Source organism: Pelobates fuscus, chromosome 2 (genome assembly GCF_036172605.1).
Source record: "Pelobates fuscus isolate aPelFus1 chromosome 2, aPelFus1.pri, whole genome shotgun sequence".
NCBI lineage: Eukaryota > Metazoa > Chordata > Amphibia > Anura > Pelobatidae > Pelobates > Pelobates fuscus.
In genome coordinates this window covers 6,694,624-6,720,759 of record NC_086318.1, presented here as the reverse complement: position 1 = coordinate 6,720,759, position 26,136 = coordinate 6,694,624, and the positions used below count along the sequence as shown (strand labels likewise).

Sequence of the window (26,136 nt, the reverse complement as noted above, 5' to 3'; positions counted from 1 at the left end):
CACAAACAACGTCAACGAGCAACAAACCCCAATGGACGTTGATAGAAGCCCATTGGGCAGCCCCAATGGAGCTGCAAACCTATTTTTGGACCCCGATAAAATGGAGACCACAAACGCTCCACTTACTGCGTATGACCCAATTTTTACTAGACATCTGGGATTTACTCAAACACAAAATGACAAACTACCAACTGATCCCGTTATCTACTCCCCTAGAAGAACTAGCGAAAATAATCCCCACATTAGACAAAAATCCATGGCTAACACATGGCGTGAAACATATCGTACAACTGTACGAAGAAGGGGAACTGTTAACATTCCCAAAGTTGCTAAATAAATACTCATATCAGCGGCAATGGTGATAGCTAGGCTTTGGAAGAAGACAACCCAACCACAAATCAACAGCCTCTTCAACCAAATTAACACCAACTGGCAATATGAAACTATGTACATGCACCAGTACAGAGAAAAGAAAATCATTACCAAAGCAAACCTCATGTGGAAGGAATACTGGACCAAAGTACAGAAGAATCAAACCGAATTGCAAACCGAATTGCAAGAGTGAATCAAAAAACACTTCAAACCAAAATTACAAACATCACTACACCACAGACATAGAATAAGAAACATTAAAATCAAAGTATACGTTCGTCAAACAGACACCACACAGAACTACTAAACTCACATACACATAGCGGCTAACGGAATATCGGACACGAAAGATGAGGTATTAATAACACACCAATAACTAGTAAGCAGGGGTAAAAGGAGCGGCACTATAAAGTCGCATACTCTAGCAGTAACAACTACCTAGTAACAAAGTTTAAGCAAGCTACCCCAAACTGACAAAAGACACACTCTAGTAGACCACGACGTAGAGTAAGTCCTCATAATCCCGGACATAAGAACCACCCATTTTAACGACCCAAGGACAGAGCCTACACACAAGCCCCGGGTCTATGCAGCTATTACTATTAATATTGATGACAAGTGTAATATATGTACAACTTACTTAGAATATGTAATGGAACAAAACAAAAACTGATTTCGCTTCCCACCACCCCCTCTCCTTTTCTGTATCCCCCATACAATTATTACGGATAATAAAAATTGTCAAATTGAAAAAGAAAAAAACACGTGAACGCATACAGTTCTTCCAACTCTAGGAACCTAGCCAATTAATGTAGGGGATTAGTGTTCTTCAAAAACACACAAGTGAGAAGCTTGGGTGCATTGTTAGATTGAGGAGTGGGAAATATGGTACAATATGGGAAGCAAAAATTTAAGAAGAGACGATTATTATTATAATAAAAGGACGATGTAACGGACCGTTTCAGCAGACAAGGGGTTAAAATCCGTTTAGGCGATATGCCCCTTTCTGAGAGACAGGCACAGCTACTGCAGAACACCAAACTTCCGAACTGGATACAAAATAGCACTCCAAACTGGAACCTCACGAATAGCTGCTAGCAGACGAACAGGAAAACCATACATCAGCTTACACTCCTAGCAATCAGTCTCCAACAGCATACAGTGAATCCCCCCAAGAACGAGACAAGGCTTCGTGTTGAGGGTCAAGCAGTGGTCTGAGGTGCTGGCACACCCAGCCTGGTTTTTATTACAGTCAGGTACAAACAGAACACACCCAGGGGGAGGTATAAAACAACCAATAACATAATAGTACAGCCCACAGTTTCCCTCCCCTCTGCTTGGGAGATAATTGAGTTTCCTACTATATCTACTCAATTATCTCCAAGCTAAAACGTACACATTTTTATAACTTTAAAACCATACATCACATTCACATAAAAATACATATCCGCAATCAATCCATTCAGGGGAACAACATATTAAAAAATGGCATGAATCAGACCAGGGGTTCAAAAGTTAGTAAAAGTATCTTTTGTACCCCTGGCTGGCAGCATACCAATCTGGCTCAAACAGGTTTTACAGGGGCCTCTATCCTGGAGACAAAGGGGAAAGTAATCCAATTATCCAGGGCTAGAGGCAGACTCCATTGAGCACATGGTTGCAAAAAGACATAAAACACTTTAAAATACATAAAGTCACCTTTTACACATAACACACAGACATTTCACATATCCCCAGATAGCTGGGATCTGAGCGCACAAAACTACCGAATAGCGCTCAGATCCTATTCACACAGTTCAATTGCCATGGAGCTAAAGTCTTTCCCATAGTTTTTCATTATATGAATGGGCTCCATGGCATAGCTATCTGGGGTATCACCGCTCACACAGGGCAAGTACCGAATGACCCCACTGTATTTAAAGGGCCAGAATGAGTGACATACACTCTGGTACGGCCGAATACTGTTTTTAAAGGGCCCAATCTCCCAGGGCCATAGTCCAAAGGCAGCAGGCGGGCAGCCAGGCTTCTCCAATGCAATGTGGCGAGATTGCTCTGGTCACAGACGATGACTGTGTTGATTCCCTTTATGTATTTAAATGTTTCTATCATATCCCCCCTGTCTCGTCTTTCCTCCAAGCTATACATGTTAAGATCCTTTAACCTTTCCTGGTAAGTTTTATCCTGCAATCCATGAACCAGTTTAGTAGCCCTTCTTTGAACTCTCTCTAAGGTATCAATATCCTTCTGGAGATACGGTCTCCAGTATTGCACATGTACAGAATATTTGATTGAGTCCAAACCTCAACATCTGAGGAAAGGGATTTAGGGGTGATTATTTCTGATGACTTAAAGGTAGGCAGACAATGTAATAGGAGGAAAAAAGAGGAGTTAAGGGCTGCGCTATTATGCAGAAAGCAGTACCACAAATTAGAAACCAATTGAATGAAATGTATAATGAGCAAATGAAAAAACCTGGGTATAATAGTCTCTATTGAAAATGAATAAAACTAATGAATAAAATACACAATTTAAAACCATTAACGCGTTTAATGGTTTAATGGTTTTAAATTGTGTATTTTATAACAATAAAAGTTATTTTTGGTTACCTTTTTTATAGGACCAATCTTTTACTTATTTTATTGTATTTCACATACACTTTTACTATTATTATTCCTGGCATTTTTTATCTTTTGTTTTTATTCCAACTGTATCCTGTTCCAAGAAATCCATAGGTGGGGATAATTCCACCAGCGCTGTGGCAATAGAGCAGTATTTTCTGCTCTACTCTTGTGAGTATATTTTATTTCATTTTATTTATTTTATTGTTCTTACTGAGAGCACTATTTGCTGTTTCTTATACCTTGTGGAATACGACGGAACCCAAGCCGGACGGACGGACCTACCCCTCCAGCACATCCTTTAGTGGGGATCATACCACTAAGTGCCCTTCACCCCAGAGCTGGCCCTAGCTCCATCAAATGTGAGTGTACAATCCTCCTTTTACTTATTTTACACCCTTGGAGCAACAATATTTCACTATTGGCAGCTTTTTGTGTTTTCTTTTATCTTCACATATACGGATTATCTACAACCCGGACGGATCAACTCCTGAGGACTGTACACATACCCTATCCATATATTAGTGAGACTGCTTTTTTATTTTTTTATCATTTGATTTTTATTGAACATCTGGATGGACTGTTTTATTCATTAGTTTTATTCATTTTCAATAGAGACTATTATACCCAGGTTTTTTCATTTGCTCATTATACATTTCAATCAATTGGTTTTTAATTTGTGGTACTGCTTATCTGCCGTCACATACTATGTTTCTATGTGTGAGGTTTAAAAGCTGTGGTATGGTTTCTAAAAACCCATGTGAGTGTTCTAAAGCATGTGTAAGGTTTAAAAGCTGTGCTTTGAGATTGTGTGTGTGTGTGTGTGTGCACGGCGAAACCAACCTCGCCACTGGGCATTGGATAAGCCTGTTTGCCCGCCTCCTGCCTGCTGACTATGGCCCTTGGGTGATTTGGCCCTTTAAATACAGTATTTGGGCATATTGTATTTTATCATGCTGCTGCTGGCCCTTTAAAAACCATCTGGGGACATACTGTGACTTTTGGGATCAATGTCCCTTTAAGACTGTGTCCCCTGTCCCCCTAATATACTTTGTTTGTGCCCTTTTCCCACTTGGTTCAGTAAATGGGACTTACTGAACCAGGTACCACAACCAGGGACCACCCAGAAATGGAAGCGTGCAGACAATTTACCTCCCAGGCTGTGAGCCTGCTGTAGGTAAATTGCCGACCGCTGGGTAGCCGCCGTTCGCACAAATGAACGCGTGGCGGACCATCTTTTTTAATTCAAATGCAGTCAGCGGTGTGTGGAGCCAAATTCATGGAACAGAAATCGGCTACACAGTTCCACGAACACCGCTGCCCCTTACCTTCTCCTACACTGAATTTTCAGCTGCAGAGACTAAGTCCCGTTTGGCGATTCGAACGCATGTTCGAATGAGACTTAGTCATTTTTTCAGTGTGAAATAGACCGACCGCACAGCCCAAATCTATGGAACTGTTTTGGGCATGAAAATGTGCTTGCGGTCGGTCATAAAAGGACTTCCACATAACTTTTAACCCCTGGATGGAATTGGATGCATTTTGACTATGTTTATAATTAAAGTGTGCTGAATAATAATATGTAATTTTTATGAAGATTGAATGCACATTTTGAAAGTTACAGTACATGTGTAAAAACTGTATTTCTCTGCCTGTGATAATTACTTTAACCCATTGTGTAAGGTAATTGTATCACAGGCAGAGGGAAGGATTTTGTGTGGGAGTGTCTGTATTCAGTTCTACTTCACCCTCAATTTGGAGTTCCGTCTCTTATTGGGGGAATCTGCTACAAGGGATTGCTATGCTTGTCATACTCTCTTGCTATATCACTACTAAGCTCTTGTAAGAGCTTGTTCCTGCCTTGCTCTCTGGAGGAGTCTACGGTGGTTATGGTGTGCTTGGAGCCCTCAGGAAGCACTATGAGCATCCATTAACGGAGGTACCCAGTCGGGGGGCCCGTGGATCCGTTACAGTTTGTATGTGAGAGGGGTTTAGAAGTCCATATACGTGAAAAGCGGTCAACTATTCCAAATTAACAACCCATGTAAAAGAGAAGGTATGTTGATACATGTTGATACAATATGTGCGACAGCACACGGGTGTTCTCTCTCATATACCATGACCTTTCTCACATGTTACTGCCTCACCTTGGTCCCGTTGTAGAAGTCGTCCATGCAGGTGGCGTTCATGAAGGTCTGATGGAAGTGTGTGCTGGTGTCTATGCCCCCTGGGATCACCAGTTTGCCCGTGGCATCAATCACCTTTGCTCCTCCAGGAATCATGAGTTCCCTGCCAACCTGCTGGATAATGCCATTCTCAATGTATACATCCGCTTCCTGGGTACAGTCATCGTTCACCACCTTCCCTCCCTTAATGAGGATCCGGACACTCGTGGCGTTGGCGTGCATGATTCTATGGGAGAAAAAAAAAGTAAAAAATATGCATCCATGGTGTGTTATACCAAAACACAAACCATATTGTAACAATTGATACAAAGAAAGGAATTGCATTTATGTACTCTGTAAACTGTAACTGTATTACCTACTAGAAGTAAAGCCTATAAAGACTGTACTAATAGAGTCCAGCCTAATGTAACACTATGGGCTCGCTAATATTCAGGTTTGATAAAAAAAAAAAAAACAATAGAACGTTTTGCATCGTTGTGGAACCTAAGCCTTGCTCATTGGCTCCACCCCCTTTTCGCGCACTGCTCCCGGTGGCTCACTAGGCCAGTCCGGTACACAATGTGAGCTGAGCTGCAGTGAGACAGTGGCTGCAGAGTGGGGGACAGCCATGGTATAACGGCTTGGTGCCAGTCTTTCGGTTTTATTATGCTCTAACATCTCCTGTGAGCCCGCTCCAGGGAACACATCTTAACAAAGCGTGCTGAAAGAACAATCCCCGCATTTAGGATTCACTGGATACATCCTTCCCAGCCGCATTTAATTCCCAAGCTTTCTGACACTCTTACCTGGTTTCCTTTAGAGGGACACTATAGTCACCAAAACAACTTTCTCTTAATGAAGCAGTTATGGTGTATATATCATGCTCCTGCAGTCTCACTGCTCAATTCACTGTCATTTAGGAGTTAAATCACTTTGTTTGTGTTTATGCAGCCTTAGCCACACCTCCCCTGGCTGTGACTGACACACAAAAGGAAAACAAAATGGTTTCATTTTCAATCAAATGTAACTTACTTGAAAGTTCAATTTACAGAGTAAAAAAGTATACAATAAGTGCCAGGAATACAAATCTGTATTCCTGGCACTATAGCTCCCTCATGCCCCCCACTGCGGTAAATAAAGGGTTAAAAACTCTTTATTTAGTTACTTGGTGCTGGGTCGTGGCTCCGCTTTGCTTTTCGTCCCACAATGACAGGGTGCAAATGCGCATGCGCGGCAAATGAATCAATGCTTTCCTATGGGGGAAATCTGTCGCTGGATGTCCTCATGCAGAACGTGAGGACGTCCAGTGTCAGATACCGGAAAAGCAGGAGATAAGAAGAAATTCTACATTAAACATAATTTGCACTAAAGGAAGTGTAAACATTAGATGACTCTTTAAAGGAAAATTTGTGTTTTTGCAGCCCACATAAACTTAAACCTTGTGTATTTGGCCCATGCTAGCCTTTGAGTTTGACATGCCTAATGCGCGGCATACAGCTTAATGCACGGTAAATCAAGATACGGAAAATTATAAACTTTGAGACCTAATCCCTGTAAGGGTAACAGAAAACGGGAGACTATGGAACTGATAGTTATTACACACTGTGTATGAAATGTATCTGATAGTTATTACACACTGTGTATGAAATGTATCTGATAGTTATTACACACTGTGTATGAAATGTATTCGTTACTATGGAACTGATAGTTATTACACACTGTGTATGAAATGTATCTGATAGTTATTACACACTGTGTATGAAATGTATCTGATAGTTATTACACACTGTGTATGAAATGTATCTGATAGTTATTATACACTGTGTATGAAATGTATTCGTTACTATGGAACTGATAGTTACTACACACTGTGTATGAAATGTATCTGATAGTTATTACACACTGTGTATGATATGTATCTGATAGTTATTACACACTGTGTATGAAATGTATCTGATAGTTATTACACACTGTGTATGAAATGTATCTGATAGTTATTATACACTGTGTATGAAATGTATTCGTTACTATGGAACTGATAGTTATTATACACTGTGTATGAAATGTATTCTTTACTATGGAACTGATAGTTATTACACACTGTGTATGAAATGTATCTGATAGTTATTACACACTGTGTATGAAATGTATTCGTTACTATGGAACTGATAGTTATTACACACTGTGTATGAAATGTATTCGTTACTATGGAACTGATAGTTATTACACACGGTGTATAAAATGTATCTGATAGTTATTACACACTGTGTATGTTATGTATCTGATAGTTCTTACACACGGTGTATGAAATGTATTCGTTACTATGGAACTGATAGTTATTACACACTGTGTATGAAATGTATCTGATAGCTATTACACACTGTGTATGTTATGTATCTGATAGTTATTACACACTGTGTATGAAATGTATTCGTTACTATGGAACTGATAGTTATTATACACTGTGTATGATATGTATCTGATAGTTATTACACACGGTGTATGAAATGTATCTGATAGTTATTACACACTGTGTATGAAATGTATCTGATAGTTATTACACACTGTGTATGAAATGTATCTGAATGTTATTACACACTGTGTATGAAATGTATCTGAATGTTATTACACACTGTGTATGAAATGTATCTGATAGTTATTACACACTGTGTATGAAATGTATCTGATAGTTATTACACACTGTGTATGAAATGTATCTGATAGTTATTACACACTGTGTATGAAATGTATTCGTTACTATGGAACTGATAGTTATTATACACGGTGTATGAAATGTATTCGTTAATATGGAACTGATAGTTATTATACACAGTGTATGAAATGTATTCGTTACTATGGAACTGATAGTTATTACACACTGTGTATGAAATGTATCTGATAGTTATTACACACTGTGTATGAAATGTATTCGTTACTATGGAACTAATAGTTATTATACACGGTGTATGAAATGTATTCGTTAATATGGAACTGATAGTTATTATACACGGTGTATGAAATGTATTCGTTACTATGGAACTGATAGTTATTACACACTGTGTATGAAATGTATCTGAATGTTATTACACACTGTGTATGAAATGTATCTGAATGTTATTACACACTGTGTATGAAATGTATCTGATAGTTATTACACACTGTGTATGAAATGTATCTGATAGTTATTACACACTGTGTATGAAATGTATCTGATAGTTATTACACACACGGTTTATGAAATGTATTCGTTAATATGGAACTGATAGTTATTATACACGGTGTATGAAATGTATTCGTTAATATGGAACTGATAGTTATTATACACGGTGTATGAAATGTATTCGTTACTATGGAACTGATAGTTATTACACACTGTGTATGAAATGTATCTGATAGTTATTACACACTGTGTATGAAATGTATTCGTTACTATGGAACTAATAGTTATTATACACGGTGTATGAAATGCATTTGTTAATATGGAACTGATAGTTATTATACACGGTGTATGAAATGTATTCGTTACTATGGAACTGATAGTTATTACACACTGTGTATGAAATGTATCTGATAGTTATTACACACTGTGTATGAAATGTATCTGATAGTTATTACACACTGTGTATGAAATGTATCTGATAGTTATTACACACTGTGTATGAAATGTATCTGATAGTTATTATACACTGTGTATGAAATGTATTCGTTACTATGGAACTGATAGTTACTACACACTGTGTATGAAATGTATCTGATAGTTATTACACACTGTGTATGATATGTATCTGATAGTTATTACACACTGTGTATGAAATGTATCTGATAGTTATTACACACTGTGTATGAAATGTATCTGATAGTTATTATACACTGTGTATGAAATGTATTCGTTACTATGGAACTGATAGTTATTATACACTGTGTATGAAATGTATTCTTTACTATGGAACTGATAGTTATTACACACTGTGTATGAAATGTATCTGATAGTTATTACACACTGTGTATGAAATGTATTCGTTACTATGGAACTGATAGTTATTACACACTGTGTATGAAATGTATTCGTTACTATGGAACTGATAGTTATTACACACGGTGTATAAAATGTATCTGATAGTTATTACACACTGTGTATGTTATGTATCTGATAGTTCTTACACACGGTGTATGAAATGTATTCGTTACTATGGAACTGATAGTTATTACACACTGTGTATGAAATGTATCTGATAGCTATTACACACTGTGTATGTTATGTATCTGATAGTTATTACACACTGTGTATGAAATGTATTCGTTACTATGGAACTGATAGTTATTATACACTGTGTATGATATGTATCTGATAGTTATTACACACGGTGTATGAAATGTATCTGATAGTTATTACACACTGTGTATGAAATGTATCTGATAGTTATTACACACTGTGTATGAAATGTATCTGAATGTTATTACACACTGTGTATGAAATGTATCTGAATGTTATTACACACTGTGTATGAAATGTATCTGATAGTTATTACACACTGTGTATGAAATGTATCTGATAGTTATTACACACTGTGTATGAAATGTATCTGATAGTTATTACACACTGTGTATGAAATGTATTCGTTACTATGGAACTGATAGTTATTATACACGGTGTATGAAATGTATTCGTTAATATGGAACTGATAGTTATTATACACAGTGTATGAAATGTATTCGTTACTATGGAACTGATAGTTATTACACACTGTGTATGAAATGTATCTGATAGTTATTACACACTGTGTATGAAATGTATTCGTTACTATGGAACTAATAGTTATTATACACGGTGTATGAAATGTATTCGTTAATATGGAACTGATAGTTATTATACACGGTGTATGAAATGTATTCGTTACTATGGAACTGATAGTTATTACACACTGTGTATGAAATGTATCTGAATGTTATTACACACTGTGTATGAAATGTATCTGAATGTTATTACACACTGTGTATGAAATGTATCTGATAGTTATTACACACTGTGTATGAAATGTATCTGATAGTTATTACACACTGTGTATGAAATGTATCTGATAGTTATTACACACACGGTTTATGAAATGTATTCGTTAATATGGAACTGATAGTTATTATACACGGTGTATGAAATGTATTCGTTAATATGGAACTGATAGTTATTATACACGGTGTATGAAATGTATTCGTTACTATGGAACTGATAGTTATTACACACTGTGTATGAAATGTATCTGATAGTTATTACACACTGTGTATGAAATGTATTCGTTACTATGGAACTAATAGTTATTATACACGGTGTATGAAATGCATTTGTTAATATGGAACTGATAGTTATTATACACGGTGTATGAAATGTATTCGTTACTATGGAACTGATAGTTATTACACACTGTGTATGAAATGTATCTGATAGTTATTACACACTGTGTATGAAATGTATTCGTTACTATGGAACTGATAGTTATTACACACTGTGTATGAAATGTATCTGATAGTTATTACACACTGTGTATGAAATGTATTCGTTACTATGGAACTGATAGTTATTACACACTGTGTATGATATGTATCTGATAGTTATTACACACTGTGTATGATATGTATCTGATAGTTATTACACACTGTGTATAATATGTATCTGATAGTTATTACACAGTGTGTATGAAATGTATTCGTTACTATGGAACTGATAGTTATTACACACTGTGTATGAAATGTATCTGATAGTTATTACACACTGTGTATGAAATGTTTTCGTTACTATGGAACTGATATTTTATAACACACGGTGTATGAAATGTATTTGTTACTATGGAACTGATAGTTATTACACACTGTGTATGAAATGTATCTGATAGTTATTACACACTGTGTATGAAATGTATTCGTTACTATGGAACTGATAGTTATTACACACTGTGTATGAAATGTATCTGATAGTTATTACACACTGTGTATGAAATGTATTCGTTACTATGGAACTGATAGTTATTACACACTGTGTATGAAATGTATCTGATAGTTATTACACACTGTGTATGAAATGTATCTGATAGTTATTACACACTGTGTATGTTATGTATCTGATAGTTCTTACACACTGTGTATGAAATGTATTCGTTACTATGGAACTGATAGTTATTACACACTGTGTATGAAATGTATCTGATAGCTATTACACACTGTGTATGTTATGTATCTGATAGTTATTACACACTGTGTATGAAATGTATTCGTTACTATGGAACTGATAGTTATTATACACTGTGTATGATATGTATCTGATAGTTATTACACACGGTGTATGAAATGTATCTGATAGTTATTACACACTGTGTATGAAATGTATCTGATAGTTATTACACACTGTGTATGAAATGTATCTGAATGTTATTACACACTGTGTATGAAATGTATCTGAATGTTATTACACACTGTGTATGAAATGTATCTGATAGTTATTACACACTGTGTATGAAATGTATCTGATAGTTATTACACACTGTGTATGAAATGTATCTGATAGTTATTACACACTGTGTATGAAATGTATTCGTTACTATGGAACTGATAGTTATTATACACGGTGTATGAAATGTATTCGTTAATATGGAACTGATAGTTATTATACACAGTGTATGAAATGTATTCGTTACTATGGAACTGATAGTTATTACACACTGTGTATGAAATGTATCTGATAGTTATTACACACTGTGTATGAAATGTATTCGTTACTATGGAACTAATAGTTATTATACACGGTGTATGAAATGTATTCGTTAATATGGAACTGATAGTTATTATACACGGTGTATGAAATGTATTCGTTACTATGGAACTGATAGTTATTACACACTGTGTATGAAATGTATCTGAATGTTATTACACACTGTGTATGAAATGTATCTGAATGTTATTACACACTGTGTATGAAATGTATCTGATAGTTATTACACACTGTGTATGAAATGTATCTGATAGTTATTACACACTGTGTATGAAATGTATCTGATAGTTATTACACACACGGTTTATGAAATGTATTCGTTAATATGGAACTGATAGTTATTATACACGGTGTATGAAATGTATTCGTTAATATGGAACTGATAGTTATTATACACGGTGTATGAAATGTATTCGTTACTATGGAACTGATAGTTATTACACACTGTGTATGAAATGTATCTGATAGTTATTACACACTGTGTATGAAATGTATTCGTTACTATGGAACTAATAGTTATTATACACGGTGTATGAAATGCATTTGTTAATATGGAACTGATAGTTATTATACACGGTGTATGAAATGTATTCGTTACTATGGAACTGATAGTTATTACACACTGTGTATGAAATGTATCTGATAGTTATTACACACTGTGTATGAAATGTATTCGTTACTATGGAACTGATAGTTATTACACACTGTGTATGATATGTATCTGATAGTTATTACACACTGTGTATAATATGTATCTGATAGTTATTACACAGTGTGTATGAAATGTATTCGTTACTATGGAACTGATAGTTATTACACACTGTGTATGAAATGTATCTGATAGTTATTACACACTGTGTATGAAATGTTTTCGTTACTATGGAACTGATATTTTATAACACACGGTGTATGAAATGTATTTGTTACTATGGAACTGATAGTTATTACACACTGTGTATGAAATGTATCTGATAGTTATTACACACTGTGTATGAAATGTATTCGTTACTATGGAACTGATAGTTATTACACACTGTGTATGAAATGTATCTGATAGTTATTACACACTGTGTATGAAATGTATTCGTTACTATGGAACTGATAGTTATTACACACTGTGTATGAAATGTATCTGATAGTTATTACACACTGTGTATGAAATGTATCTGATAGTTATTACACACTGTGTATGTTATGTATCTGATAGTTCTTACACACTGTGTATGAAATGTATTCGTTACTATGGAACTGATAGTTATTACACACTGTGTATGAAATGTATCTGATAGCTATTACACACTGTGTATGTTATGTATCTGATAGTTATTACACACTGTGTATGAAATGTATTCGTTACTATGGAACTGATAGTTATTATACACTGTGTATGATATGTATCTGATAGTTATTACACACGGTGTATGAAATGTATCTGATAGTTATTACACACTGTGTATGAAATGTATCTGATAGTTATTACACACTGTGTATGAAATGTATCTGAATGTTATTACACACTGTGTATGAAATGTATCTGAATGTTATTACACACTGTGTATGAAATGTATCTGATAGTTATTACACACTGTGTATGAAATGTATCTGATAGTTATTACACACTGTGTATGAAATGTATCTGATAGTTATTACACACTGTGTATGAAATGTATTCGTTACTATGGAACTGATAGTTATTATACACGGTGTATGAAATGTATTCGTTAATATGGAACTGATAGTTATTATACACAGTGTATGAAATGTATTCGTTACTATGGAACTGATAGTTATTACACACTGTGTATGAAATGTATCTGATAGTTATTACACACTGTGTATGAAATGTATTCGTTACTATGGAACTAATAGTTATTATACACGGTGTATGAAATGTATTCGTTAATATGGAACTGATAGTTATTATACACGGTGTATGAAATGTATTCGTTACTATGGAACTGATAGTTATTATACACGGTGTATGAAATGTATTCGTTAATATGGAACTGATAGTTATTACACACTGTGTATGAAATGTATCTGAATGTTATTACACACTGTGTATGAAATGTATCTGATAGTTATTACACACTGTGTATGAAATGTATCTGATAGTTATTACACACTGTGTATGAAATGTATCTGATAGTTATTACACACACGGTTTATGAAATGTATTCGTTAATATGGAACTGATAGTTATTATACACGGTGTATGAAATGTATTCGTTAATATGGAACTGATAGTTATTATACACGGTGTATGAAATGTATTCGTTACTATGGAACTGATAGTTATTACACACTGTGTATGAAATGTATCTGATAGTTATTACACACTGTGTATGAAATGTATTCGTTACTATGGAACTAATAGTTATTATACACGGTGTATGAAATGCATTTGTTAATATGGAACTGATAGTTATTATACACGGTGTATGAAATGTATTCGTTACTATGGAACTGATAGTTATTACACACTGTGTATGAAATGTATCTGATAGTTATTACACACTGTGTATGAAATGTATTCGTTACTATGGAACTGATAGTTATTACACACTGTGTATGATATGTATCTGATAGTTATTACACACTGTGTATAATATGTATCTGATAGTTATTACACAGTGTGTATGAAATGTATTCGTTACTATGGAACTGATAGTTATTACACACTGTGTATGAAATGTATCTGATAGTTATTACACACTGTGTATGAAATGTTTTCGTTACTATGGAACTGATAGTTATTACACACTGTGTATGAAATGTATCTGATAGTTATTACACACTGTGTATGAAATGTATTCGTTACTATGGAACTGATAGTTATTACACACTGTGTATGAAATGTATCTGATAGTTATTACACACTGTGTATGAAATGTATCTGATAGTTATTACACACTGTGTATGTTATGTATCTGATAGTTCTTACACACTGTGTATGAAATGTATTCGTTACTATGGAACTGATAGTTATTACACACTGTGTATGAAATGTATCTGATAGCTATTACACACTGTGTATGTTATGTATCTGATAGTTATTACACACTGTGTATGAAATGTATTCGTTACTATGGAACTGATAGTTATTATACACTGTGTATGATATGTATCTGATAGTTATTACACACGGTGTATGAAATGTATCTGATAGTTATTACACACTGTGTATGAAATGTATCTGATAGTTATTACACACTGTGTATGAAATGTATCTGAATGTTATTACACACTGTGTATGAAATGTATCTGAATGTTATTACACACTGTGTATGAAATGTATCTGATAGTTATTACACACTGTGTATGAAATGTATCTGATAGTTATTACACACTGTGTATGAAATGTATCTGATAGTTATTACACACTGTGTATGAAATGTATTCGTTACTATGGAACTGATAGTTATTATACACGGTGTATGAAATGTATTCGTTAATATGGAACTGATAGTTATTATACACAGTGTATGAAATGTATTCGTTACTATGGAACTGATAGTTATTACACACTGTGTATGAAATGTATCTGATAGTTATTACACACTGTGTATGAAATGTATTCGTTACTATGGAACTAATAGTTATTATACACGGTGTATGAAATGTATTCGTTAATATGGAACTGATAGTTATTATACACGGTGTATGAAATGTATTCGTTACTATGGAACTGATAGTTATTACACACTGTGTATGAAATGTATCTGAATGTTATTACACACTGTGTATGAAATGTATCTGAATGTTATTACACACTGTGTATGAAATGTATCTGATAGTTATTACACACTGTGTATGAAATGTATCTGATAGTTATTACACACTGTGTATGAAATGTATCTGATAGTTATTACACACACGGTTTATGAAATGTATTCGTTAATATGGAACTGATAGTTATTATACACGGTGTATGAAATGTATTCGTTAATATGGAACTGATAGTTATTATACACAGTGTATGAAATGTATTCGTTACTATGGAACTGATAGTTATTACACACTGTGTATGAAATGTATCTGATAGTTATTACACACTGTGTATGAAATGTATTCGTTACTATGGAACTAATAGTTATTATACACGGTGTATGAAATGTATTCGTTAATATGGAACTGATAGTTATTATACACGGTGTATGAAATGTATTCGTTACTATGGAACTGATAGTTATTACACACTGTGTATGAAATGTATCTGAATGTTATTACACACTGTGTATGAAATGTATCTGAATGTTATTACACACTGTGTATGAAATGTATCTGATAGTTATTACACACTGTGTATGAAATGTATCTGATAGTTATTACACACTGTGTATGAAATGTATCTGATAGTTATTACACACACGGTTTATGAAATGTATTCGTTAATATGGAACTGATAGTTATTATACACGGTGTATGAAATGTATTCGTTAATATGGAACTGATAGTTATTATACACGGTGTATGAAATGTATTCGTTACTATGGAACTGATAGTTATTACACACTGTGTATGAAATGTATCTGATAGTTATTACACACTGTGTATGAAATGTATTCGTTACTATGGAACTAATAGTTATTATACACGGTGTATGAAATGCATTTGTTAATATGGAACTGATAGTTATTATACACGGTGTATGAAATGTATTCGTTACTATGGAACTGATAGTTATTACACACTGTGTATGAAATGTATCTGATAGTTATTACACACTGTGTATGAAATGTATTCGTTACTATGGAACTGATAGTTATTACACACTGTGTATGATATGTATCTGATAGTTATTACACACTGTGTATAATATGTATCTGATAGTTATTACACAGTGTGTATGAAATGTATTCGTTACTATGGAACTGATAGTTATTACACACTGTGTATGAAATGTATCTGATAGTTATTACACACTGTGTATGAAATGTTTTCGTTACTATGGAACTGATATTTTATAACACACGGTGTATGAAATGTATTTGTTACTATGGAACTGATAGTTATTACACACTGTGTATGAAATGTATCTGATAGTTATTACACACTGTGTATGAAATGTATTCGTTACTATGGAACTGATAGTTATTACACACTGTGTATGAAATGTATCTGATAGTTATTACACACTGTGTATGAAATGTATTCGTTACTATGGAACTGATAGTTATTACACACTGTGTATGAAATGTATCTGATAGTTATTACACACTGTGTATGAAATGTATCTGATAGTTATTACACACTGTGTATGTTATGTATCTGATAGTTCTTACACACTGTGTATGAAATGTATTCGTTACTATGGAACTGATAGTTATTACACACTGTGTATGAAATGTATCTGATAGCTATTACACACTGTGTATGTTATGTATCTGATAGTTATTACACACTGTGTATGAAATGTATTCGTTACTATGGAACTGATAGTTATTATACACTGTGTATGATATGTATCTGATAGTTATTACACACGGTGTATGAAATGTATCTGATAGTTATTACACACTGTGTATGAAATGTATCTGATAGTTATTACACACTGTGTATGAAATGTATCTGAATGTTATTACACACTGTGTATGAAATGTATCTGAATGTTATTACACACTGTGTATGAAATGTATCTGATAGTTATTACACACTGTGTATGAAATGTATCTGATAGTTATTACACACTGTGTATGAAATGTATCTGATAGTTATTACACACTGTGTATGAAATGTATTCGTTACTATGGAACTGATAGTTATTATACACGGTGTATGAAATGTATTCGTTAATATGGAACTGATAGTTATTATACACAGTGTATGAAATGTATTCGTTACTATGGAACTGATAGTTATTACACACTGTGTATGAAATGTATCTGATAGTTATTACACACTGTGTATGAAATGTATTCGTTACTATGGAACTAATAGTTATTATACACGGTGTATGAAATGTATTCGTTAATATGGAACTGATAGTTATTATACACGGTGTATGAAATGTATTCGTTACTATGGAACTGATAGTTATTACACACTGTGTATGAAATGTATCTGAATGTTATTACACACTGTGTATGAAATGTATCTGAATGTTATTACACACTGTGTATGAAATGTATCTGATAGTTATTACACACTGTGTATGAAATGTATCTGATAGTTATTACACACTGTGTATGAAATGTATCTGATAGTTATTACACACACGGTTTATGAAATGTATTCGTTAATATGGAACTGATAGTTATTATACACGGTGTATGAAATGTATTCGTTAATATGGAACTGATAGTTATTATACACGGTGTATGAAATGTATTCGTTACTATGGAACTGATAGTTATTACACACTGTGTATGAAATGTATCTGATAGTTATTACACACTGTGTATGAAATGTATTCGTTACTATGGAACTAATAGTTATTATACACGGTGTATGAAATGCATTTGTTAATATGGAACTGATAGTTATTATACACGGTGTATGAAATGTATTCGTTACTATGGAACTGATAGTTATTACACACTGTGTATGAAATGTATCTGATAGTTATTACACACTGTGTATGAAATGTATTCGTTACTATGGAACTGATAGTTATTACACACTGTGTATGATATGTATCTGATAGTTATTACACACTGTGTATAATATGTATCTGATAGTTATTACACAGTGTGTATGAAATGTATTCGTTACTATGGAACTGATAGTTATTACACACTGTGTATGAAATGTATCTGATAGTTATTACACACTGTGTATGAAATGTTTTCGTTACTATGGAACTGATAGTTATTACACACTGTGTATGAAATGTATCTGATAGTTATTACACACTGTGTATGAAATGTATTCGTTACTATGGAACTGATAGTTATTACACACTGTGTATGAAATGTATCTGATAGTTATTACACACTGTGTATGAAATGTATCTGATAGTTATTACACACTGTGTATGTTATGTATCTGATAGTTCTTACACACTGTGTATGAAATGTATTCGTTACTATGGAACTGATAGTTATTACACACTGTGTATGAAATGTATCTGATAGCTATTACACACTGTGTATGTTATGTATCTGATAGTTATTACACACTGTGTATGAAATGTATTCGTTACTATGGAACTGATAGTTATTATACACTGTGTATGATATGTATCTGATAGTTATTACACACGGTGTATGAAATGTATCTGATAGTTATTACACACTGTGTATGAAATGTATCTGATAGTTATTACACACTGTGTATGAAATGTATCTGAATGTTATTACACACTGTGTATGAAATGTATCTGAATGTTATTACACACTGTGTATGAAATGTATCTGATAGTTATTACACACTGTGTATGAAATGTATCTGATAGTTATTACACACTGTGTATGAAATGTATCTGATAGTTATTACACACTGTGTATGAAATGTATTCGTTACTATGGAACTGATAGTTATTATACACGGTGTATGAAATGTATTCGTTAATATGGAACTGATAGTTATTATACACAGTGTATGAAATGTATTCGTTACTATGGAACTGATAGTTATTACACACTGTGTATGAAATGTATCTGATAGTTATTACACACTGTGTATGAAATGTATTCGTTACTATGGAACTAATAGTTATTATACACGGTGTATGAAATGTATTCGTTAATATGGAACTGATAGTTATTATACACGGTGTATGAAATGTATTCGTTACTATGGAACTGATAGTTATTACACACTGTGTATGAAATGTATCTGAATGTTATTACACACTGTGTATGAAATGTATCTGAATGTTATTACACACTGTGTATGAAATGTATCTGATAGTTATTACACACTGTGTATGAAATGTATCTGATAGTTATTACACACTGTGTATGAAATGTATCTGATAGTTATTACACACACGGTTTATGAAATGTATTCGTTAATATGGAACTGATAGTTATTATACACGGTGTATGAAATGTATTCGTTAATATGGAACTGATAGTTATTATACACGGTGTATGAAATGTATTCGTTACTATGGAACTGATAGTTATTACACACTGTGTATGAAATGTATCTGATAGTTATTACACACTGTGTATGAAATGTATTCGTTACTATGGAACTAATAGTTATTATACACGGTGTATGAAATGCATTTGTTAATATGGAACTGATAGTTATTATACACGGTGTATGAAATGTATTCGTTACTATGGAACTGATAGTTATTACACACTGTGTATGAAATGTATCTGATAGTTATTACACACTGTGTATGAAATGTATTCGTTACTATGGAACTGATAGTTATTACACACTGTGTATGATATGTATCTGATAGTTATTACACACTGTGTATAATATGTATCTGATAGTTATTACACAGTGTGTATGAAATGTATCTGATAGTTATTACACACACGGTTTATGAAATGTATTCGTTAATATGGAACTGATAGTTATTATACACGGTGTATGAAATGTATTCGTTAATATGGAACTGATAGTTATTATACACGGTGTATGAAATGTATTCGTTACTATGGAACTGATAGTTATTACACACTGTGTATGAAATGTATCTGATAGTTATTACACACTGTGTATGAAATGTATTCGTTACTATGGAACTAATAGTTATTATACACGGTGTATGAAATGTATTCGTTACTATGGAACTGATAGTTATTACACACTGTGTATGAAATGTATCTGAATGTTATTACACACTGTGTATGAAATGTATCTGATAGTTATTACACACTGTGTATGAAATGTATCTGATAGTTATTACACACACGGTTTATGAAATGTATTCGTTAATATGGAACTGATAGTTATTATACACGGTGTATGAAATGTATTCGTTAATATGGAACTGATAGTTATTATACACGGTGTATGAAATGTATTCGTTACTATGGAACTGATAGTTATTACACACTGTGTATGAAATGTATCTGATAGTTATTACACACTGTGTATGAAATGTATTCGTTACTATGGAACTAATAGTTATTATACACGGTGTATGAAATGCATTTGTTAATATGGAACTGATAGTTATTATACACGGTGTATGAAATGTATTCGTTAATATGGAACTGATAGTTATTATACACGGTGTATGAAATGTATTCGTTACTATGGAACTGATAGTTATTACACACTGTGTATGAAATGTATCTGATAGTTATTACACACTGTGTATGAAATGTTTTCGTTACTATGGAACTGATATTTTATAACACACGGTGTATGAAATGTATTTGTTACTATGGAACTGATAGTTATTACACACTGTGTATGAAATGTATCTGATAGTTATTACACACTGTGTATGAAATGTATTCGTTACTATGGAACTGAGTTATTACACACTGTGTATGAAATGTATCTGATAGTTATTACACACTGTGTATGAAATGTATTCGTTACTATGGAACTGATAGTTATTACACACTGTGTATGAAATGTATCTGATAGTTATTACACACTGTGTATGAAATGTATCTGATAGTTATTACACACTGTGTATGAAATGTATCTGATAGTTATTACACACGGTGTATGAAATGTATTTGTTACTATGGAACTGATAGTTATTACACACGGTGTATGAAATGTATTTGTTACTATGGAACTGATAGTTATTACACACGGTGTATGAAATGTATTCGTTACTATGAAACTGATAGTTATTACACACTGTGTATGAAATGTATCTGATAGTTATTACACACTGTGTATGAAATTTATTCGTTACTATGGAACTGATAGTTATTACACACTGTGTATGTAATGTATCTGATAGTTATTACACATGGTGTATGAAATGTATCTGATAGTTATGACACACTGTGTATAATATGTATCTGATAGTTATTACACAGTGTGTATGAAATGTATTCGTTACTATGGAACTGATAGTTATTACACACTGTGTATGTAATGTATCTGATAGTTATTACACATGGTGTATGAAATGTATCTGATAGTTATGACACACTGTGTATAATATGTATCTGATAGTTATTACACAGTGTGTATGAAATGTATTCGTTACTATGGAACTGATAGTTATTACACACTGTGTATGAAATTTATTCGTTGCTATGGAACTGATAGTTATTATACACGGTGTATGAAATGTATTCGTTAATATGGAACTGATAGTTATTACACACTGTGTATGAAATGTATTCGTTACTATGGAACTGATAGTTATTACACACTGTGTATGATATGTATCTGATAGTTATTACACACTGTGTATGAAATGTATCTGATAGTTATTACACACTGTGTATGAAATGTATTCGTTACTATGGAACTGATAGTTATATCACACTGTGTATGAAATTTATTCGTTACTATGGAACTGATAGTTATTACACACTGTGTATGAAATGTATCTGATAGTTATTACACACTGTGTATGAAATGTATTCGTTACTATGGAACTGATAGTTATTACACACTGTGTATGATATGTATCTGATAGTTATTACACACTGTGTATAATATGTATCTGATAGTTATTACACAGTGTGTATGAAATGTATTCGTTACTATGGAACTGATAGTTATTACACACTGTGTATGAAATGTATCTGATAGTTATTACACACTGTGTATGAAATGTTTTCGTTACTATGGAACTGATATTTTATAACACACGGTGTATGAAATGTATTTGTTACTATGGAACTGATAGTTATTACACACTGTGTATGAAATGTATCTGATAGTTATTACACACTGTGTATGAAATGTATTCGTTACTATGGAACTGATAGTTATTACACACTGTGTATGAAATGTATCTGATAGTTATTACACACTGTGTATGAAATGTATCTGATAGTTATTACACACTGTGTATGAAATGTATCTGATAGTTATTACACACTGTGTATGAAATGTATTTGATAGTTATTATACACTGTGTATGAAATGTATTTGTTACTATGGAACTGATAGTTATTACACACGGTGTATGAAATGTATTTGTTACTATGGAACTGATAGTTATTACACACTGTGTATGAAATGTATTTGTTACTATGGAACTGATAGTTATTACACACGGTGTATGAAATGTATTCGTTACTATGGAACTGATAGTTATTACACACTGTGTATGAAATGTATCTGATAGTTATTACACACGGTGTATGAAATGTATTTGTTACTATGGAACTGATAGTTATTACACACGGTGTATGAAATGTATTTGTTACTATGGAACTGATAGTTATTACACACTGTGTATGAAATGTATTTGTTACTATGGAACTGATAGTTATTACACACGGTGTATGAAATGTATTCGTTACTATGAAACTGATAGTTATTACACACTGTGTATGAAATTTATTCGTTACTATGGAACTGATAGTTATTACACACTGTGTATGTAATGTATCTGATAGTTATTACACATGGTGTATGAAATGTATCTGATAGTTATGACACACTGTGTATAATATGTATCTGATAGTTATTACACAGTGTGTATGAAATGTATTCGTTACTATGGAACTGATAGTTATTACACACTGTGTATGTAATGTATCTGATAGTTATTACACATGGTGTATGAAATGTATCTGATAGTTATGACACACTGTGTATAATATGTATCTGATAGTTATTACACAGTGTGTATGAAATGTATTCGTTACTATGGAACTGATAGTTATTACACACTGTGTATGAAATGTATCTGATAGTTATTACACACTGTGTATGAAATTTATTCGTTGCTATGGAACTGATAGTTATTATACACGGTGTATGAAATGTATTCGTTAATATGGAACTGATAGTTATTACACACTGTGTATGAAATGTATTCGTTACTATGGAACTGATAGTTATTACACACTGTGTATGATATGTATCTGGTAGTTATTACACACTGTGTATGAAATGTATCTGATAGTTATTACACACTGTGTATGAAATGTATTCGTTACTATGGAACTGATAGTTATATCACACTGTGTATGAAATGTATTCGTTACTATGGAACTGATAGTTATTACACACTGTGTATGAAATGTATCTGATAGTTATCACACACGGTGTATGAAATGTATCTGATAGTTATTACACACTGTTCTCCCAGTAGCCTTGTGATCCATTTGAAACATTCTAAAGAGTTAATGAAAACAGACAGACCCCCCCCCCCCCTCCCCCCCCCCCATTGTCCTAGAACCTAGATGCATGACATTCTCACTTCTTGTTTCCCTGTTCCAGCTCTACCTTTCAAAGCTGGTCGGCCAGTGTGGCTTTTAATAATGGATGGATTCATGTTTTATTCACATGAGTCTTATTTTCTCGCCCTGGCCATTCTTTATACAGCCTGGCCTGGCATTCAGAATGCAGGAGCAGACGAAGAGCTCATCTATGAAGTGGAAGCTGATTTAATGACAGTTGTATATTCCGTACCATCTGCGGTCGTCAGGCATGAAATGCATCGCCGTGTCCTGTTTAAAGATGATATGTACCCTATTTCTAATGTATCAGTCTATTACAATGAAAATAATGCAAACAAAATTTATTGAAAAAGAGAGGCATGCCAGAACATTTCCAGGTTGCTATATTCTGAGTTTCCCCAGCAAATATTGCCACAATCTTTATACTCGACCTCAGAACTGACCATTATCAGAGAGGAACACCCTGGTACCAATGTGGCCCAGGCTGATCAAGGCTGATCAAACGACACCTGCCTGGATTTACCAGATAGCCAGTGTTTTGTGGCATACTTTACTTGGTCCTGTCTAAGCCCTCACACAGAGCATGAATCTCCTGAAACCTACTGTAACCGACTTGTTCCCTCTCTGTTCGGTTATCCGTTCTCCCCTTTTTAGCATCCCGAATGAAGATGATTGTTCCCCCTTTACTCGAATAGCGATTCCTTTCTACCAAATGGATCTGAGCGCTATTTGGACAACTTGGGCGCTCAGATCCGGGCTATTCGGGTATATAAGGCTTGTGGGGTTCCTGTAAAATATGACTATGTCTTGGGGTGTTTTATCTATGTTTCATCTAATTCCCTGAAACTGGGAGATAATGGAGTCAAAACAGAGTAACTCCATTATCTCTCAGACACGGGAACGCCTGGGAGGGGCTTGTGTATATTTTGAATGGAGACCCCATTCTGGGGCGTCTGTGCATTAAAGGCTGAGTTAGTGCTAAACAAAAAGCTATTCACTTCACAGTGCCCTGGTCCAGAGTTCCTACAGCCTCTACCTGGGGCTCCATTCCCAGTCAATAATACTATTTTCTATGACGCTATCTGATATCCAAAAGTTTTAACGCTCCTCCTGCTACCAAGGGTCAACTTTCTCCATATTAACATTGGTGCCCAGCTTATATTATCAGTTTTTGCTTTACACTATTTCACAAAGGATAAGTCCGCAAGATCCCAAAGTCCACTCCCGGGGAAAATCCCAGAAAAAACTAAGCCTTAAATTATTTCTGTTCTGTTCAACTGCTTTTCCATGCCAGTCTCCATTATTCACTCTCCCTCCTTGCCAGTCTCCCTTATTCACTCTCCCTCCGTGCCAGTCTCCATTATTCACACTCTCCCTCCGTGCCAGTCTCCATTATTCACTCTCCCTCTGTGCCAGTCTCCATTATTCACACTCTCCCTCCGTGCCAGTCTCCATTATTCACACTCTCCCTCCGTGCCAGTCTCCATTATTCACTCTCCCTCCCTGCCAGTCTCCATTATTCACTCTCCCTCTGTGCCAGTCTCCAATATTCACTCTCCCTCCGTGCCAGTCTCCAATATTCACTCTCCTTCTGTGCCAGTCTCCAATATTCTCTCTCCTTCTGTGCCAGTCTCCATTATTCACTCTCCCTCCGTGCCAGTCTCCAATATTCTCTCTTCTTCTGTGCCAGTCTCCAATATTCTCTCTCCTTCTGTGCCAGTCTCCATTATTCACTTTCCCTCCGTGCCAGTCTCCAATATTCTCTCTCCTTCTGTGCCAGTCTCCATTATTCACTCTCCCTCTATGCCAGTCTCCATTATTCACTCTCCCTCTGTGCCAGTTTCCATTATTCACTTGCCCTCTGTACCAGGGCCGGATTAAGAGCACACTGAGCCTGGTGCTGACAATTATAATGGGCCTAATTACGGAATCTTATCGACCAAAAACATTAAAACAATCATACCTCCCAAGCGTCATGT

General features: G+C 34.2%; 1 protein-coding gene across 2 annotated transcripts in view; it reads right to left on the bottom strand.

Annotated features, from left to right (window-relative positions):
* The window catches only part of DPYSL5 (dihydropyrimidinase like 5), a 179,107-nt gene that overhangs the window by 130,575 nt on the left and 22,396 nt on the right, over positions 1 to 26,136 (bottom strand). For both annotated transcript variants that reach the window (XM_063441896.1, XM_063441897.1), the window contains exon 2: positions 5,138 to 5,402. In XM_063441896.1, the coding sequence (XP_063297966.1) occupies positions 5,138 to 5,398 (261 nt within the window). In that variant the 5' untranslated portion in view covers positions 5,399 to 5,402. The remainder of the gene's footprint in view (positions 1 to 5,137; positions 5,403 to 26,136) is intronic.